The sequence below is a fragment of the Apteryx mantelli genome, chromosome Z (genome assembly GCF_036417845.1).
Source record: "Apteryx mantelli isolate bAptMan1 chromosome Z, bAptMan1.hap1, whole genome shotgun sequence".
Lineage (NCBI taxonomy): Eukaryota > Metazoa > Chordata > Aves > Apterygiformes > Apterygidae > Apteryx > Apteryx mantelli.
The window spans coordinates 74,892,866-74,908,929 of record NC_090020.1 but is presented as its reverse complement, the minus strand read 5'-3'; the positions used below and the strand labels follow the sequence as shown (position 1 = coordinate 74,908,929).

At 39.1% G+C, this 16,064-nt stretch overlaps 1 protein-coding gene across 3 annotated transcripts in view; it reads right to left on the bottom strand.

Moving 5' to 3' along the window:
• Positions 1 to 10,684, bottom strand: part of ZFR (zinc finger RNA binding protein) — a 42,120-nt gene extending 31,436 nt beyond the window's left edge. For all 3 annotated transcript variants that reach the window (XM_067316345.1, XM_067316346.1, XM_067316347.1), the window contains exons 1-2: positions 10,608 to 10,684; positions 10,218 to 10,302 (exon numbers count right to left, since the gene is read on the bottom strand). In XM_067316345.1, the coding sequence (XP_067172446.1) occupies positions 10,218 to 10,302; positions 10,608 to 10,644 (122 nt within the window). In that variant the 5' untranslated portion in view covers positions 10,645 to 10,684. The remainder of the gene's footprint in view (positions 1 to 10,217; positions 10,303 to 10,607) is intronic.
• Positions 10,685 to 16,064: the final 5,380 nt, after the last annotated feature.

Below are 16,064 nucleotides of genomic sequence, written 5' to 3'. Positions count from 1 at the left end.
TTACCTCTGTATTGACAATACTTCCTTTGCATCAAATATCATGGCATGATGTACTAAGGAAAATATTAAGACAGACTCAAGTTCAATCCCTAGGGAACCCCACTGGTAATTTTTCCCATCTGATAAATACTCTTCTAATTCTATTAATCACCTCTAGCCAGCAGTTTCTCTACAATTCTTCTACTAATCTCTACCTTAAATTTTTCCATACTGCAGCACATTATTTCAACTTAGCCCAGATAAATAAAACTACAAAAGACTTCGGCACATGATCAAGTTATCAGAGCAACAATGAATTACAGTATGTCAGCTGAGCTATGCTAACAGTCCATGCGTGTGTTCTTCATCACAACAAAGAAAGTAATTCAGTTTAGCTTAATCCTCCAACACAGCGGGCAAAAGTTGAACCAAATTACTCTGAACGTTCTATGGGCTAACAACACGCAAAGGACAATTACAGCGGCACAGCGGGCACAGAAGAACTCATTGACCTGGTAACTTGATCAGTTTTCTTTGAAGGTCAATTCTTCTTTTCCCCAACAGAAATTCTAATATCCTTATTAGCATCTTGGAGTTCAAGGAATTCCAGTTCTCTTCATATGAAAGGTTGCTCAGTCCAACTGGCTTCACTAACTAGGCAGAGCTTAAAACCACAGAACAAGTTAGGCTGAAATGGGCCTTCGGCGGTCATCTGGTCTAATCCCATGCACAAAGCACAGTTAACTTCGAAGTTAGATTAGGTTTCTCAGGGCTTTGTCTAGTCAGGTTCTTAGTATCTTCAAGAATGGAGATTCCACCACCTCTCTACACACCCTATTTCAGTGTTTGAACACTCTCACTGTGAAGACTTTTTCCTTAGTCGATTAAAGCTACAATTTCAAAGGTAAATGAATTCTAGACCGACATTTATTTGCTTAAAGTCAACCTACTTTGTGACCACTCAATTCAAGGTAACTTCATATTACAATTCTTACAGTGTTTTAACTGATTGTCAGAACAAAATTAAAATAAGCACCACTCTTTTGAAGACATCAATGGTGAGGGACTTTGCAGCTTCAAACTGTACTCCTGCTGTTTTGCTCTAGTAATAACTCCTCTTCCAGTGACTTTGATTCAAATACAATACATTTTATTCATGACATACCTTTTTTTTTTTTAAGCCTACCATAATAGTAAGAGTGCTTCCGCACCACACTTACTTTTCTTTCTATTTTCTAGGAACAGCACACACTCTCCAATACTCATCTTCTGGTTTGTATTTCTATTTCTATTCACTGTGTTTTCATTATGCCAGCTGCAGCCAGTTCTATATGCTGCCCTCAAGTGTTCTGCTCCAGGTTCTGTAAATGTGTGTTTTAGTCACACATCTTAGTCCAGCCTCTTAGCTGATTTATTTAGTCTCTCCCTACCTGCCCTAAACTGCTAATATGCACGTCTCTATTTCCCCATATTCTTTGCCTCCTCCTCTCAAATAACATTGCCTCTATTTAATCATTTTACATCTTGGTGTATACCTAGCTTGCTCCTGTCTTCCACATCCTACCTAAGGAAGCTCAGGATCAAGAGAATTAATTCTTTATTCATAATTATTGTACTACAGTGCATGAGAAAAGTATTTTTTGTAAAATATATGACTTAGATCTTTGAAAAACACCTATACTAGCTTCTACTAATATTAGTGATGAAAAGCACTAATTGAATCTTTCTGATACATTAATATTGGAAAGAGTGCCACATATTATTAAATACCGTTATACTATTAAATCTCCTACATAAGACTGTCTGCAGTGAGCTGTGATTGCATGCGTGTTTCTCCCCACTAATCTCCAATCCCATGTCAACCTGATTTTCTGCAGGGTGGAGGGATGTATTGGACCACAATCTTGGAAAATTCATCCCAGAGCAAAGACCATTGCAAAAACTAGCCTCATCCTTGTTGCTTTCTGGGGTATGAAATTCCTTTGATCATGTAAAAGAAAGCTTTCCCAGGACAGGTGGGTATTTTGCTCCGATCCTTTACAACCCAAACATAAGACCAAGACCACAGCTACTTTCACCATGTCAACATTTAATATCATTGTGTACATTCAGAATTGTGACTCTCGTGAAGTAGCTACGAAGACCTCCCTGCCCAGTTCTACACTGCAAGAACAGTGGCAGTGTTTTAGCATAGTGTAAACAACAACAAGAAGAAAGTATAATTCTAGGCAGATATTTAACCTGGAGAATTCCAGCCTGAACACATACATTTGCCTAAGGTGCATTTAAAAAGCAATAAAAAAACCCATATCCTAAGAACAAGCTCTCAAAACAGAAGGTGTTAGGTAACCTTACCTGGAAGTGAGCACTATTCCCCCCACACCCCCCAATTAGTTATTAGAAGAACTAGATTAATTTCATATTTCTGTTGGAGATTTTTACTTCCCTTTTCAAAAAACAGAATATTCAAGAAGCAATTAAAAATCTCTTCTGAACTGCAGAAAGAGATCTTTGCCAAGGAAACTGCAGCAGTTTTCTTGATATACTTTGATATATATGACTATATTTTGAAATACTTCTGATGGACTCCAAAAATGAAAAAAGCTGGCAGAATGCTTAAAATTATTTTAAGTCAGAAGTTGGCTAGGATGCAGAAGCTGCTGATCAACAGCAATTATTGAAGTATTGGTGTCCACTTAGCAAATCTTTGTTCTCCATTTCCTAAAATACACAGGTTTGTCCAATTTAAATAGCTAAATAAAATAGGTTTGTGACTAAATGACATTTTTTCCACAAAGTAGGGCTTAGAAGCAAACCTGTATTATAATTATTAGATCCAGTATATTAGTTACTAACACTGATAGAAGGTCTGAATTTCCCACAGCTTATCAGCCCAAGAATTACAGAGAATAAAGAGCACTTATATTTGAGAAACAAATAATGGATCCTCCTCTAGAGGTCTCCTGTTTTCCTCCTTTATTTCCAGCTGTTGGCATTTTCTAGTAACAAAGTGTTGAGACTTTCTTTGTTTAAAGAGAAAAAAAAAACAAGTAAAAAAAATTAATTGAAGGCAGAAAGCCTTAAAGTTAACAACATCAAGAGAATGCAAAACTGACGTAATGCTATCTATTTTGCTAGGTAATAACTTCAGGTGACTTGAGATCGTAAGATATTTTATTTCCCACAGTTAGCATATTTGTGGAGTAGGTCATGCATTAAGAAACCTAATAGGGTACCTGTAGCAATTATTACCACAGGAATCCACTTCCAGAAGAATGCAGTCTATTTCCATGAGGATACATAGCATGTAAAAGGTATTTATACAGCATCCAAATGCAGCATAGCATATAAAAGTTCCCTATAAGCCTTGCTTTTCATCACACCAACTGATATAATTGTTAAAAAAAAAAAAAAGTACAATTCCTGGGCACATAAACCCAAGACATACAAAATCATGGATCTCCAGCACGTCTATTTAAAACCAACACAAGGAGTTTAACGCTGCTGCTACTCCAGCTGCTTTTACAGTGCCCCAAACTCTCTTGCTAGAGGCAAAGTACCTTTTTTTTAAAAAAGAATTTAATTTTCTGAAGAGTATAATTTGATCTATAGCTAAGATCAGGATTAAAACCAATTTTGTCTCTGTCTGAACTACCAGCTTCCTCAGAAATCACAGCTCCTAAAATATGTTTCTTCCAGGCTCTTTCATGCAAAGAAGTGAATTTTAGGATAGCTTAGCAAGGCATTTAAGCTACTCACACACACAAATTATTAATTTGTAACATGTGTAAGTATCTTGAACTAGAAAAAAAAAAAAGACTAATCAAGCCTTATTGGTTGGAATCAAAATTCTAAGAACATTTGATCATTTTAGTATTATGGAAAATATATTTGTTAAGAGATAACTGCAGCATTTCTCAAAGCTTCATAGGCTATTCTATTAGTAACAGAATAGCAAAGCTCTATTTAAAAATACAATTTGCAGTATTTCTTACTGGAATATGAAGATTTAAACAAGTATGACCTAACTCTCCAAAACCTGTAAGAAGTACTCACAATACATCTTGTTATAACTATACTAAAAATTATCAATTTCTATTATAATAATTTTGTGAATAGAACATTTTTCATAATGCAATTCACTGGGATACCCAAGGGAGATCTGAACGTATATGCATGTGCAGTCCTCTCTTGCATCCTGTTAAATTTTACCAGTTCATGTTTATAACACACATCATTTATTTAACATATGCTATGGCCTAATTACACTTGGCCTGAAAAAGGAAGCCCCTGGTAGCAATTTTAAGTTTCCCTTCCTCTTTCCTGTTTCTCAAAATTTCCTTGTGTCATTCCATTACAAACAAAAAAATACTGAATCCAACTGGATATACTAGCAATATATACTAGCAATTACTCATCTCAAAGATGAATATCCTCATGTTTTCAACACATCCTTACTGTTTTTTAATCTTCGCATTTATTCTCACTACCTGATTTAAATCCAAGCAAATTGTGCAACATTTCCCTCACGTGACACCTGCTGTACATCACAATACAAGTGTTTAAAGCGGTGGTGCTACACATGCTTTGTATCAACCTCCCTCTACTCAGTTACACACAATGGTCACCTAATTGTCTGCACTGCTGTCCCTTATCTGTATCAAAACATAGCTTTTATTAAACAATGTAGTTAATAGCTGTGTTCACAACGACAGCTCAAGCCAAATGAGATGTTACATCTGCCTGAAAAACTACTAATTATTAACATTTTCCCTGTTTAGAAAAATTGCTAAAATTGGCAAGGTCTCTACAAATGCAAAGAAACTTCACTAGCATGGAAAATTGTATTCAGTTCCTAAAACAGTCCGTATTTCCTGCCGTGAGCCACTACTTAGCTTTTCCAGGTACCAATAATGCAACTACCCTTTACCCTGCCATTGTTCCATTTAAGTAACAGACAAAACTTCACACATAATTCACTATCACAGAGCTAAGCCTACAAGTATCAGTCTATTTTGAGACTACAACTACAAAGGACTTTAATACCTTTAACAGAAAAGTTTCCCCAAATGCTTGGTCCTTAAAGATGTGAGCCTGTTGCAAATTTAAACCAGTTTGCAGACTTCCCTCCTAAAAGTGACAGAGGCTACTCTGATTACTGAGGCACCTTTCCTCCCCAGTTACCATCCCCGTCTGGCTCCCTGTCATTAGTTCACTGCAACACTGGCATAGAGCTCATGTTAACAAACCCAGAGCTCCTGACCTCCTCTCTAATGTTGCCATCTCATTTGAGAGTGGCACCTCGCTGGTTTGAAAATAAGTCTATCAAAATCTCTGTACAAACAGCAGTAGCTCATTGGAGCTTTCTTGTGTATACTAAGTAAGCTAGACCAGCATGTTTAAGATGGCACTTAACACTAGCATAGATTGAACAAAGGAGAAGCAACACAATGCAGCTGCCCGTATCAACTGAGTCCCTTCTGTTAAAAATACATACCCTTTAAAATAGGATGCAACTCAAGATAGCAGTGGCATACAATTCATGGAAAGAAAGCATTTGGAGTTTTTACATTACGACACGAGTAGGTTTATCCTATGATAATACCAGGAATAAATTAATTCCCCACGCATTTCAGAGTGGGGTGTTTATGACACACCATCATAAGATGAACAAATATCTGTTTTTCCTAACATAAGTTCAAGTCTAGTAGTACATCTTCACTTCAGAATAAGCCATAACTCCTTCTCAGTATTGTCCCTATCTTCCTGTTGTCCACCAGTATAAGTCTGAATTACGTTTAGTGATACTTTAAACCTGAGCTAGTAGGCCTGTGTGGATTACACCCCTAACATCTCAAAGGTTGAAAGCTTTTGGAATCATGATCCCGTTGAAGAACAGGTAATTGGGGCAGACACTGATAAGACTAAAGTAAAGCTAGTTAGAAGTACTAGCACATAAGAGAACAAAACAAACAACCCCCCCCCCCCGCCCAACCTTCTGTCATTGGCAAACCTATCCATCCACAGCATTTCACCTCCCCTTGCTGATTTGTACCTTATCCTTGAATATCCTGTAACATCTTGCACTGTGCTTGAATTCCAAGCTTGCTATAATAGCAAGAGTTCACTTTCATATGGCTGACTAAAGACTACATCTTATCCTAAACTCACACGCATCATGATCTGTTCTGGGCCTGAATAGCTACAATTGCTTTCATCTGGAAAGGCTCCAAAGGCTCATGACACTCGATTAATATTCATGCTACTTAAGGGCACACATACTGCAATTCAAAGTTACTAAATCAGTTCTAACTACCCAAGAATCTCCAATCTATGACCTGCCTCATTAGAAGTGACTCACTAAGAAGAAACTCAAAGTTATTTTTATCTTCTTAACAGAAACCAAAACCTTAGCACAAGGTTGATTAAATGAGACCACCACATTTGTAGGCAAATAAAAACTCCCTTCTTTGTCGAAACCTTTCTCAATACACCCATCTCTCCACCAGTATCTCCACATTCCAATCAGGCAACATTAAAATAAAAGCATAACTATGCCTCTCTCCAGCACTGAATTAAGAATACTGATGTTTTTACACATGAAAGACATTCCAAAATCAGGCTGTTCTTTTCAAATTGAATACAGAACCACAGTGGCTCAGGTGGTCTATAGCATGCATGCACCCACCCACCCACAGCAGACTGGTATCACCAAATTCCACATTTATTTGGAAATCCTAAACAAATAGATTAATACAGTTATTTAAAAAAGTAACAGATGAGTTTAACATTGCAAGCAAGTCTGTAACCTTACATTCTAATACCACCATTAGCAAAAAGTACAAATTGTAAAGGTAACACAACACTCAGAGAAATTGTCTTTATCAGTATTTGCATAATCTAATGCTTCTCTCATTAAGTCATGATATTATTACTCCATAGTTCTCATAAAGAATTTTGTATGAATGGGCAGCAGGAAATTTTATGCTGTGACAACACTAAAAGGAACAAGAATGCCTCTAATCCATTATTTATAAATTTAAAGGGCACTCAGCTCTTTTGCTGTCTTTGATTAAATATGAAGTGAGGCAAGATTTCAAACGTGCTATATGAAAACTAGTATTTATGAACTAATAAAAGGGACATCTTTTCCCTCTCTTACTTACCTAGTCAGTTCAGGGAACTACAGTGCTTACACTGTTACAACAGTAAATACCTTACCAACTCCTGCACACCCTACTGGTGAATTTTCCAAATCCAAGACCTAACATTTGAGCAACTGCCAATCTGGCCTTTATACCTACTTCAAATCTCAGTATTTAATGTTAAGACTATACTCCTTGGATAAATTTTAATTTACCCTTCATATGAAGAACATGTGAATATTTAAACGGTCCACAATGGCCATAGGTAAACTAGATTCACAGCCAGATGTAAAATGATTTCTAACTCAATAACAACTTCATTGTCTTTTTAATTGTTGATTTTAAGATGTTATTTCCACTAATCCAATAGTTCTAATATGTGGTGCCTTCACTGCTTTTAATGCAAATTAGAATACTGTCAGTTTGAGAAACTGAAATTCTCATAGGGTTTATATTGGTCTCCTATGAGTCCAGAATTAAATAGGGAAAAACACTACTACAAACTCCTTTCAAACCTCATTTAATTGGTAGGGCAGACTCTCCTCTTTGAAATCATTTCTCATAAACTATTTAGACTCTCTTCCTTCTGTTAAGAAGCTATTTTCCTCTGCAAGTCTTCAACTGAATATTTAACAGTTTCATACTTTGAGATAGTTCAAGAAGGCCTATATCCTAAAAAGAATTCCACACAGATTTTTGCACTCTTAGACGTGCTGAAACTAACAGGATTCTATATACAAGGGAGCACTGAATGAGATTCCTTTAAAGTCGCAATCTAAAAATCTGCCAGTTTTGCTATTTACTATAAAAACTAGAGCATTAGGACTTCTGGATGGCATACATCAAAACTATAAAATTTTGTAGATTTATGAGGCCTATGTACCTATTATTTAGGACATAAACATCCACTGATGTGGACAGATCATCCCCTGTGTTCCTGGCTTCCAACAAAGCAAGAATTTTATTCTTCCATAAACTGTGGTACTTTAAATGTTGTAAACAATCTTACAGGCCTTATTGTAATATTAAATCTTTTATTATCTTCCTCTGCCTCCGCCATCTCTTTCTCAAATACACTGGAGTGGAATATACACTTTGAGGCACTCAGTAAATAAGCTGACATGGACCCGCCAAGTCTGTTTTAAGAAGGTAAGCTCCCTTTTCCGCCATTCATTTTAACTGTGGTTCTTAAAACTTCATCATGAGAGTGAGATATTCCAAGTGATTCCTGTATTTTTGGCTCAAAATACTGGGGTCTTTCGTATTTTATGAAAGGAGTGCTTTAACAACGATTGCTGTGCCTCTTCACTTGAGATCCGGTAAATATACAAATCATTTAGAGGACACAGAGTCTTTCACTCATATATAAACAGAACAGTATCTTGCACTTGTGACAGGAAAGGAAAAAACTTCTTTTGATCAGTTTTTCCATTTTCTCAAGAACACATTTAGGATTAACTATGAAAACAGGTTTGAACTTAAGCATTATTGCAATAAGTTTTTATATAACAACTCAAAAGGAAATTTTACTTGACTTGTTGTTTTACGAGTTGTTCAGGTTCTGAAGTCTATGGACTTCCCAGATCCAAATTAAAAGGAATAATAATTTTTAAAAATTAAACTCCATATCTCAGCTGCAGACATACAGATCTCTGTAGTTTATTATTCTCCTAAAGATCATTTTCCTTACAAAACCTGCCCCCACAGAGAAAAAGAAAACCATCTTTGCTAGTTAGAATCTCTTCCATCCCCAGTGATGACCCAAATCCAAATTTCACTGTATTTGTCAAGTAAAACATAAACATACTGTCAGCAGCTCATCTTAAAAGAACTAGAAGATTGAGCTAAGTTTGATTTTCCACTTTAACTATTAAATATTGTGAGTAAATGAAAATAATGTACTTTAAGTCCATTTCCAGGAAAGAATGCAAGCACAATCCTCAGAGTCATTCCAAGACCTCTATAAAACTGTATCTTCCTTAAATTACCTAAGTTGGGCAAGTTTGATTATGTAGTTAACAGCAGCATATATTTGCATTTGATTGTTAATAAACTTTCATACATTTGCTTTATTCTTCTTTTACATTAACCAAGATTTAGGAATCAAGGACGGTCTTTATTACAGATTTATGAAACAAATAATATAGATTCATATGTAAGCTTCAAGATGCTACTCCAATACCAGTCAAATACGTAAAAATTTTCCTGGCAATATCTATTTTTTGCCAAATCTAGTAATTTGCATTCACAAAAAGTAAGATAACAGATGGTACTTATTATCACTTTTTAACACTAAAATATAATCTTTGACACACAAAGACTAAGGCAGTATATCTATGCAAGATGTACAGTTACAGGTCCCTGAACTCCACTGTAAGACCTGCCCCTGGTCTTAGATATCTGAGTAGGGAATCTTTTTAAGAGATGCTGGGCCTTAGCAGTACCTGATCTAGCTTCCTAGATAGAACATTAATTCTAACATCGCTTCAGTGGAATGACAAAGTCCCCTGAATTTTCTGGTGCTTTTGCTTTCCCCGTATCCACCCAATCTCCCAGAGGTTGTGTAGGTGTAATTTTAGCTTATGTTAACAAGGATTCTGTCCTCCCACACTGACTGGAGTGGGGGCAAAGACTTGGGGAGCAAGCCCCATCTTCCCTGGAGCTGGAGAAGGGCCCGGGGGTGGGAGACGGTAACTCGCCGGTGATGTTGACTTCAAGTGGCCATTTTAATTTAAGGGCCTTGGGACCTGATGCTGCCGCTGATTCTCCTCCTCCTCCGTGGAGCCCAGCTCCATCTCCCCGCCCTCACACCACAGGGGGTACCGGGAGGCCCGTACCGGGAGGATAACAAAACACCCCCGCGGGCGGGGCAGACAAGCAGAGGGGTCCCCGGCAGAAGCATCCCGGAGGAGCGGGGTGCAGAAGAGGCCCCCACGCGGGGCGGGGGCAGGAACAGTCGCAGGCACTCACCCCCCCGAGGGGGCGGGGAGATCCCAGTCACGGACACGGGACCGGAGGGGAAGGGGGGGAGCGGGCTCCGAGCCCGGACAGAGGGAGGGGCCGGGCAGGGCCGGGAGGGGTCGCGGCCGTTACCTATACTGGGCAGCAGCCCCGCTATGGGTGAATCCAAAGTAGTTGCCGGTGGCCATTTTGGCATCTTCTCCCAGCCGGCTGGGCACTGTGGCGACGATAACCGAGAGGCGGCGGCAGCGGCGGTCGGGGCCATGACAGGAGGCCCGGCAGGAGGAGGGGGGAGGAGGAGGCGGAGGAGAGGGAAGGAGGGGGAGGAAAAGACGGGGACAGACAGACAGAAAGAGCGCGCGAGCGCCAGGTCAGACACGGCGTCGCGGGACCCCCCTCCCCTCCCGCTCCCCTTCCCCCGCCCCGCGTGCGGGCCGCATCCCCTCCCCCCTCCGCCGTCGCCTCAGGGCCGCCCCCCTCCCCCCTCCCGCGCACACAAACACGCGAAGCGCCGTTACTTACCATAGGTGAACGAAACTACCGGGCATATGGGAATCATGAGTCCGAGCTGGCAGCGACAGCGGCGGCTGAACTCTCAACTCTCACCCCCCCCTCCCTCCTCCTCCTCCTCACCGCCGCGCTCGCTCCCTTCCCCCCACCCACCCACCTACGGCGACAACGGCGGAGTGCTGCCAGGCCGGCGCCGTGCGCACGCGCGAGATGTGCGAGGGGCCGCTGGGAGTTGTAGTCCGGCCCGTGACTGCCTCCCCCCCCTCCGCCTGCAGAAGAGGGCGCTTGGAGCTGCGCGAGGCGCCCCCGCCCTCGGGAGGGCGCGAGTCTCGGGTACGCGCATGCGCGGGATGTGCAAAGGCTCTTGGGAGAGGTAGTTTCCCTTTGCGGGGCCCAGGCCTGGAGGAGCGCGGCGCTCTGAAGAGCCTTCCATGCGCTGCTCCTCTGCCTTGCTTTCCTCCCCGCGTTACCCCGCGTTTTGCACCATAGTCCCCCCCCAACACACCCCCATACACGTGTACCTACAATGCAAATACAGGGTTGATTTCTCACTCTTGCACACAAACGCACAACACACTGAAGGAGGTTGGCTAAAGCAGTCCAGAAGGGAGGCCAACTAGGTCACCACCACCCTGGCCATATGCTGGTGTCTGTCCCCATGCACATACTGCACGTGTCAGTGCTTACTGGCTTTCCCACCCAAGTTCGACATGCACAACAAATACCCAGGCATCATTCTTGCCAGATCACAGAGCTAGAAGGCAGTGTGCGCAGTCAGCACGCACGTGCAGAGCTCACAGCGAGACTTACCAAGACTTGCAAAAACGTGCAACAAGTTTGTTGGGTTCACCTGAACCCTTGGGCGTACCACCACCACAACAGCACATGCAAAGAGCAACATAACTGTCATCCAACTAAAGCACGTGCACATCAAGTCTGAATTGCCCCCAAGATATCACCGTTGCTGCACGTGCACAAATTAATTGCGCAATGTCTCCTGCCTGCATACTGTGTGCGGGAGGTAAAACCTGGCATGTATGTGCGTATACAGGGGCCATTTAGATAAAGTCCTTAAATACATTCAGCTCATTTGTGTACTCCATCAACACTATGATGTGCACTTAAACCAATCAAGACTCATCAAACACTCACTTCTGGATTAATTCAAAAGTGATATCAGAAGTATTTGTTTTTCAGCAAGTGCTTTTGGTAAATAAGTCGCAGTTGTTCAAAAACATCCCTACTTGGGATCTTCTACAATTCTCATGAAAGCACAGCCTTCCCTTATCCCAAAATACTAGCAGCCTTCTTAGGCAGTAAGACTTCAACAAAGATATTTTTGTTTATAAAGCAAGTAAGACAAGGAAAGCCATTTCCTCACTTGAACTTTACATTATTGCAGACATATGATGTACAGTTCCTTAACATGCCAAACATCCTTGCCAATTCACTGAACATAACTTTGTGATTATTAGCTTCGCACAAGAACTACACAGTACTGTCCCTCTTGTTCTTTTTTTATCCTACTCAACCACAATGGGAAAAGGAATCTGCACTGGCAAAGGACTGAACCTCTCTAACATATGGTGCATTTCTGGTCAAAGTACTTTTTCTAGGAAGAAAAGCAGCTGCTGGGTAAAGACATTTCATTGCTATTGCTTTGAAAGATAAAATCCTAAAACCCTAATCCTCAAGCTAAACCCAAGAGTACTTCCAGGGAGGGCTCTAAACAAATCTTTCACAGAAGAACTTACAGGTGCATGACCTATGTCACTAGATCCTCAGTGGGGCTCAGAACACATAAATGAGACACTTATCCCCTCCCCCCCATTTTGATAAAAAAAATGTTCACATTGAATCACTGGATCATGGTACTTGGACAAAATAGAAATTGAAGTTTTCTTTGTTTCAAAGACTTTCAAAATTTTTCAGTTATAAACCTTCTTGTATACTGATATACAGCAATATACAACATTCAATACATATTTCTTTATATATATACACACACACACACGGCCATTCACACACCTTTTAAAACTATACCACTAAAGTTGTATTTTGAAAGTGGGTAGACCTGCAATTGCATATTTCTTCAGAACTGATGGGGTGAATTGGGAACATTTACCCTTTCTCAATCTTTAGCTCCAAAAGCTAGGGAAAAAAAAAGCTTTCTTAGTCTCAATACAGATTTCTGTCTTAGGTTTTGTAACTTCTCAGCGCAAGTCATTTCTAGGAGTCCTAATTCAGATATCCCATTCTATATTTTGTGATTTCAGCCCTGCGTATATCTGTGCATAACCTCCCATTTTGCAGCCTGATACAGCTGCAATTTCAGCAAAAATTTCAGATTACTGTTCCAATTGAATTTTGTATATTGAATCCTCAGTGCATATATTACTTTAAAGAGATTATAACATAACACTTTACAAGAAGTCACATTTATCAAGGATGACAGGAGAAAACATTCAAGATTTCCCTTCTTCTTGGAAAAAAAAAAAAAAGAAAGAAAGAAAAACAGCATTATTGCAGGTGAAGTCTTTCCCCTCAGCAGCTTCCTAATAAGAAGCTGATGCTTCTTGGTGACTTGGTGAACCATTACATAACATCTATTTATGTTACTACTAGCTCGCAGGATCAGGTTCATAGTCTATACTTAAAAAACCTCAGTAGCTTATAAAACAAGATTGCATCTCTATATGACATGTGTATCAGATTTGCTTCAAAATGAAACAGTCATAAATTCAGATTGGATCCTTTAGGGCATTCTGAACTTTACCTATTTCTGTATCCTTAACTGGAATGAAAATGAAAGGAGTGATAAAGTGAAAAGCACGTGGGAGAGGGAGTTAGGCAAGAAAAGATTTACTCAAACATTCAAAAGAATTTTTCATATAGGAAGAAGAAACTTCTCCATCTCTGTCCCTATTAAGATTACAGAAGAATAGCCAAGAATTCCCAAAATGAAAACATACACCAGAACACAAAACTTCAGTAGTAATAGTAAAGCTACTCCATTTCTCCAAAGTTCAATGCATCTAAAAATATCACGGACAAAAAATGGCAAGCTAACATTCAGAAAACCAAATCTTTGGCCTTCATTTCATCCATATGAAAGGAGATCTCCAATGTATGGTTAAAAGAAAGCAACATTTAACATGCAGTGTCATCAATCCTACTATTTTACTTTAATGTCCAGGATGTAAGTCTCTGCTGCTGTACCACAGGACTGCAAGATGGCAGTTGAAATGCAATGGGTAAAACTCTAAATCTCTTCCACCCTCTCTATAAGCCACTAAAACTGAGCAAATTTAGACATTTTTTGTAGCAGATGTAGGTAAGATTTCTTAGGGGCAACCTTGCAGATTATATAAAAACTAGAGTCTCAGCCGGACTTTGTTTGACCACCAGAGGGCAGGGCAGATGTAGCAGAAGATTAAAGCTTTCCTACGCAGCAAGCACCGAACATCCTAACAAAAGCTGCACATCTCCTCCTCAAAAGGTAATTCAGTACTTAGTGCTCTCTTTGTAAACGCTCTAGATTCAAGGAGTTTTTTATATCAGTATAAGGACTCCAGTACTATCTTCCCACCTGGAACCTATTTCAGATAGCTATACACACATAAGGAATTCAGTGCCTTATCAACCTTATTATTTTAAATTACTCTTTAACCAGTGAGGAAAAAGACCAGATGTTTTCAGCACAGGTATAAATGATTAAAACAAAAGAATTGTTACCTTTTAACAACGGGGTTTGGAAGCTGAATGGTGACCATACCAACATATATTTTAATAAAATAAACAATTTATTAAATCATATAGGAAAGTTATCAGTGTTTATAATATCAAAGTGCAACAGAAAAAAAAAAAACCCAATGTCCCAATATTGAAGCATAATACAAAATTATTTAAGTGATAATGCAAACTCCAAATACATGTCATACACACACAGGAAACAAACCGGTTACAGTCCAGAAGCAAAAGTATAGCCTAGTAATATCCTTTACCCTTTCTTTCCTGCCACTGTAGTAAAATTAGTATCTTTATTACAGGCCAACCTTCCCTTCCTCATCCAGTTTCTTTCCCCACCTTTTATACTATTGCCATTCTGAATGCTAAAACTTTATTGAAAAGAGCTGCCCCTCCTTCCCCTCCCCAAATGTTTCATGCCAGCTATACTATTTGTAACTAGAGGAATCAACAATTACAGAGCTAATAATTGCTATATGATCAGAAGCACAAGCTTGCATTTTTCAGCATTCCTGTTCCAATCTACATGCTAAAATTTCTCTCTGAAGAAAAAGCTAACGTTTCAACATCTTTCTCAGCCAAAGACATTTGTGATATGAAATGAGGTAATCAGGCAGTAACTAGAAGAATTTAAGTCCTTTTAAGGCAGCTACTGAAGGAAAGTGTCTGAGCAGGGAATAAACCCATTACAAAAATCTATTTTAAGAGCTCAGAAAGTGAACTATACCCCTTGGGTGGATAGATGACTCACTCAGAAGGTAACAGAAGAAATTTACCTTGGAAAAAAGATAAAGGCTCCTTCCCCACTTTTCTAAAGCCAGCATCTTTTCCTAGTATCTTTTTTTCATCTTTTTAAATAAAATAACATATAGTAAGGGTAATTTACAGAAAAGCTCAAACAGCCATTAAACTTTACTACCAAAATAATTATCAAAGAAATTCATCTTTACAGAAAAAGATAATATTAAGTCCTCAGTCATAGCAAATCCTCCCTTCCTCCAGCTGACCTGATATTTGGGAATTTGGCTGTAAAAATAAATTTGGTGCTTGCTTTGGAGGAAATGCTGCAGGTGGGAGAATTTAACCCATTAAGATCCAGCAGAAAAAAAATTCTTTTAATCATTTTGATTTATTTCAAAGCTGAAGAACTTGATTAAAAATACACAAATAACTGTTGATTTGTATGTGATGCCCTTAAAAGCTTAGCATTCTTTGTGTACCAAGTGTTGACCTGTAAGAAAGCAAAGTAGAAAGGGATTACGAAGCCCTAACAGCCATTTCTGTTCTAGTATGAAAGTTAGTAAAGGCCTTAAAAAAATAGCTATGTCAAGGTCTGAGAATATTTTTTTCTAATTAATATTTTATATATGGAGACCATCTTTTGTTGAATACGTCTTTTCTCTATTGCTGGTGTTAAGTATGTGGTATTATAAGATCACCGATTCATCTTCCACAACTACATGTCTTCACAAGTTTGATATTTGCTTAGTGGTGATAATTATTATATTTACATGCATATGATTTACCATGCTCTAATTCCGTGTAAACAAACATCTTATTTTCCAAAGACTGAGAGTGTGGTAGCAGCTGTATATTTTTTGTTTTTTGTTTCCCTTTTACAAGACACATAACAGCAATATGAAACAAGTAATATGTAAGAATTAGTTAAAAGGGGGTACTTCTAACTGTTGGTATTCCTGTTTTCCTGCTGCTAAATTAAAA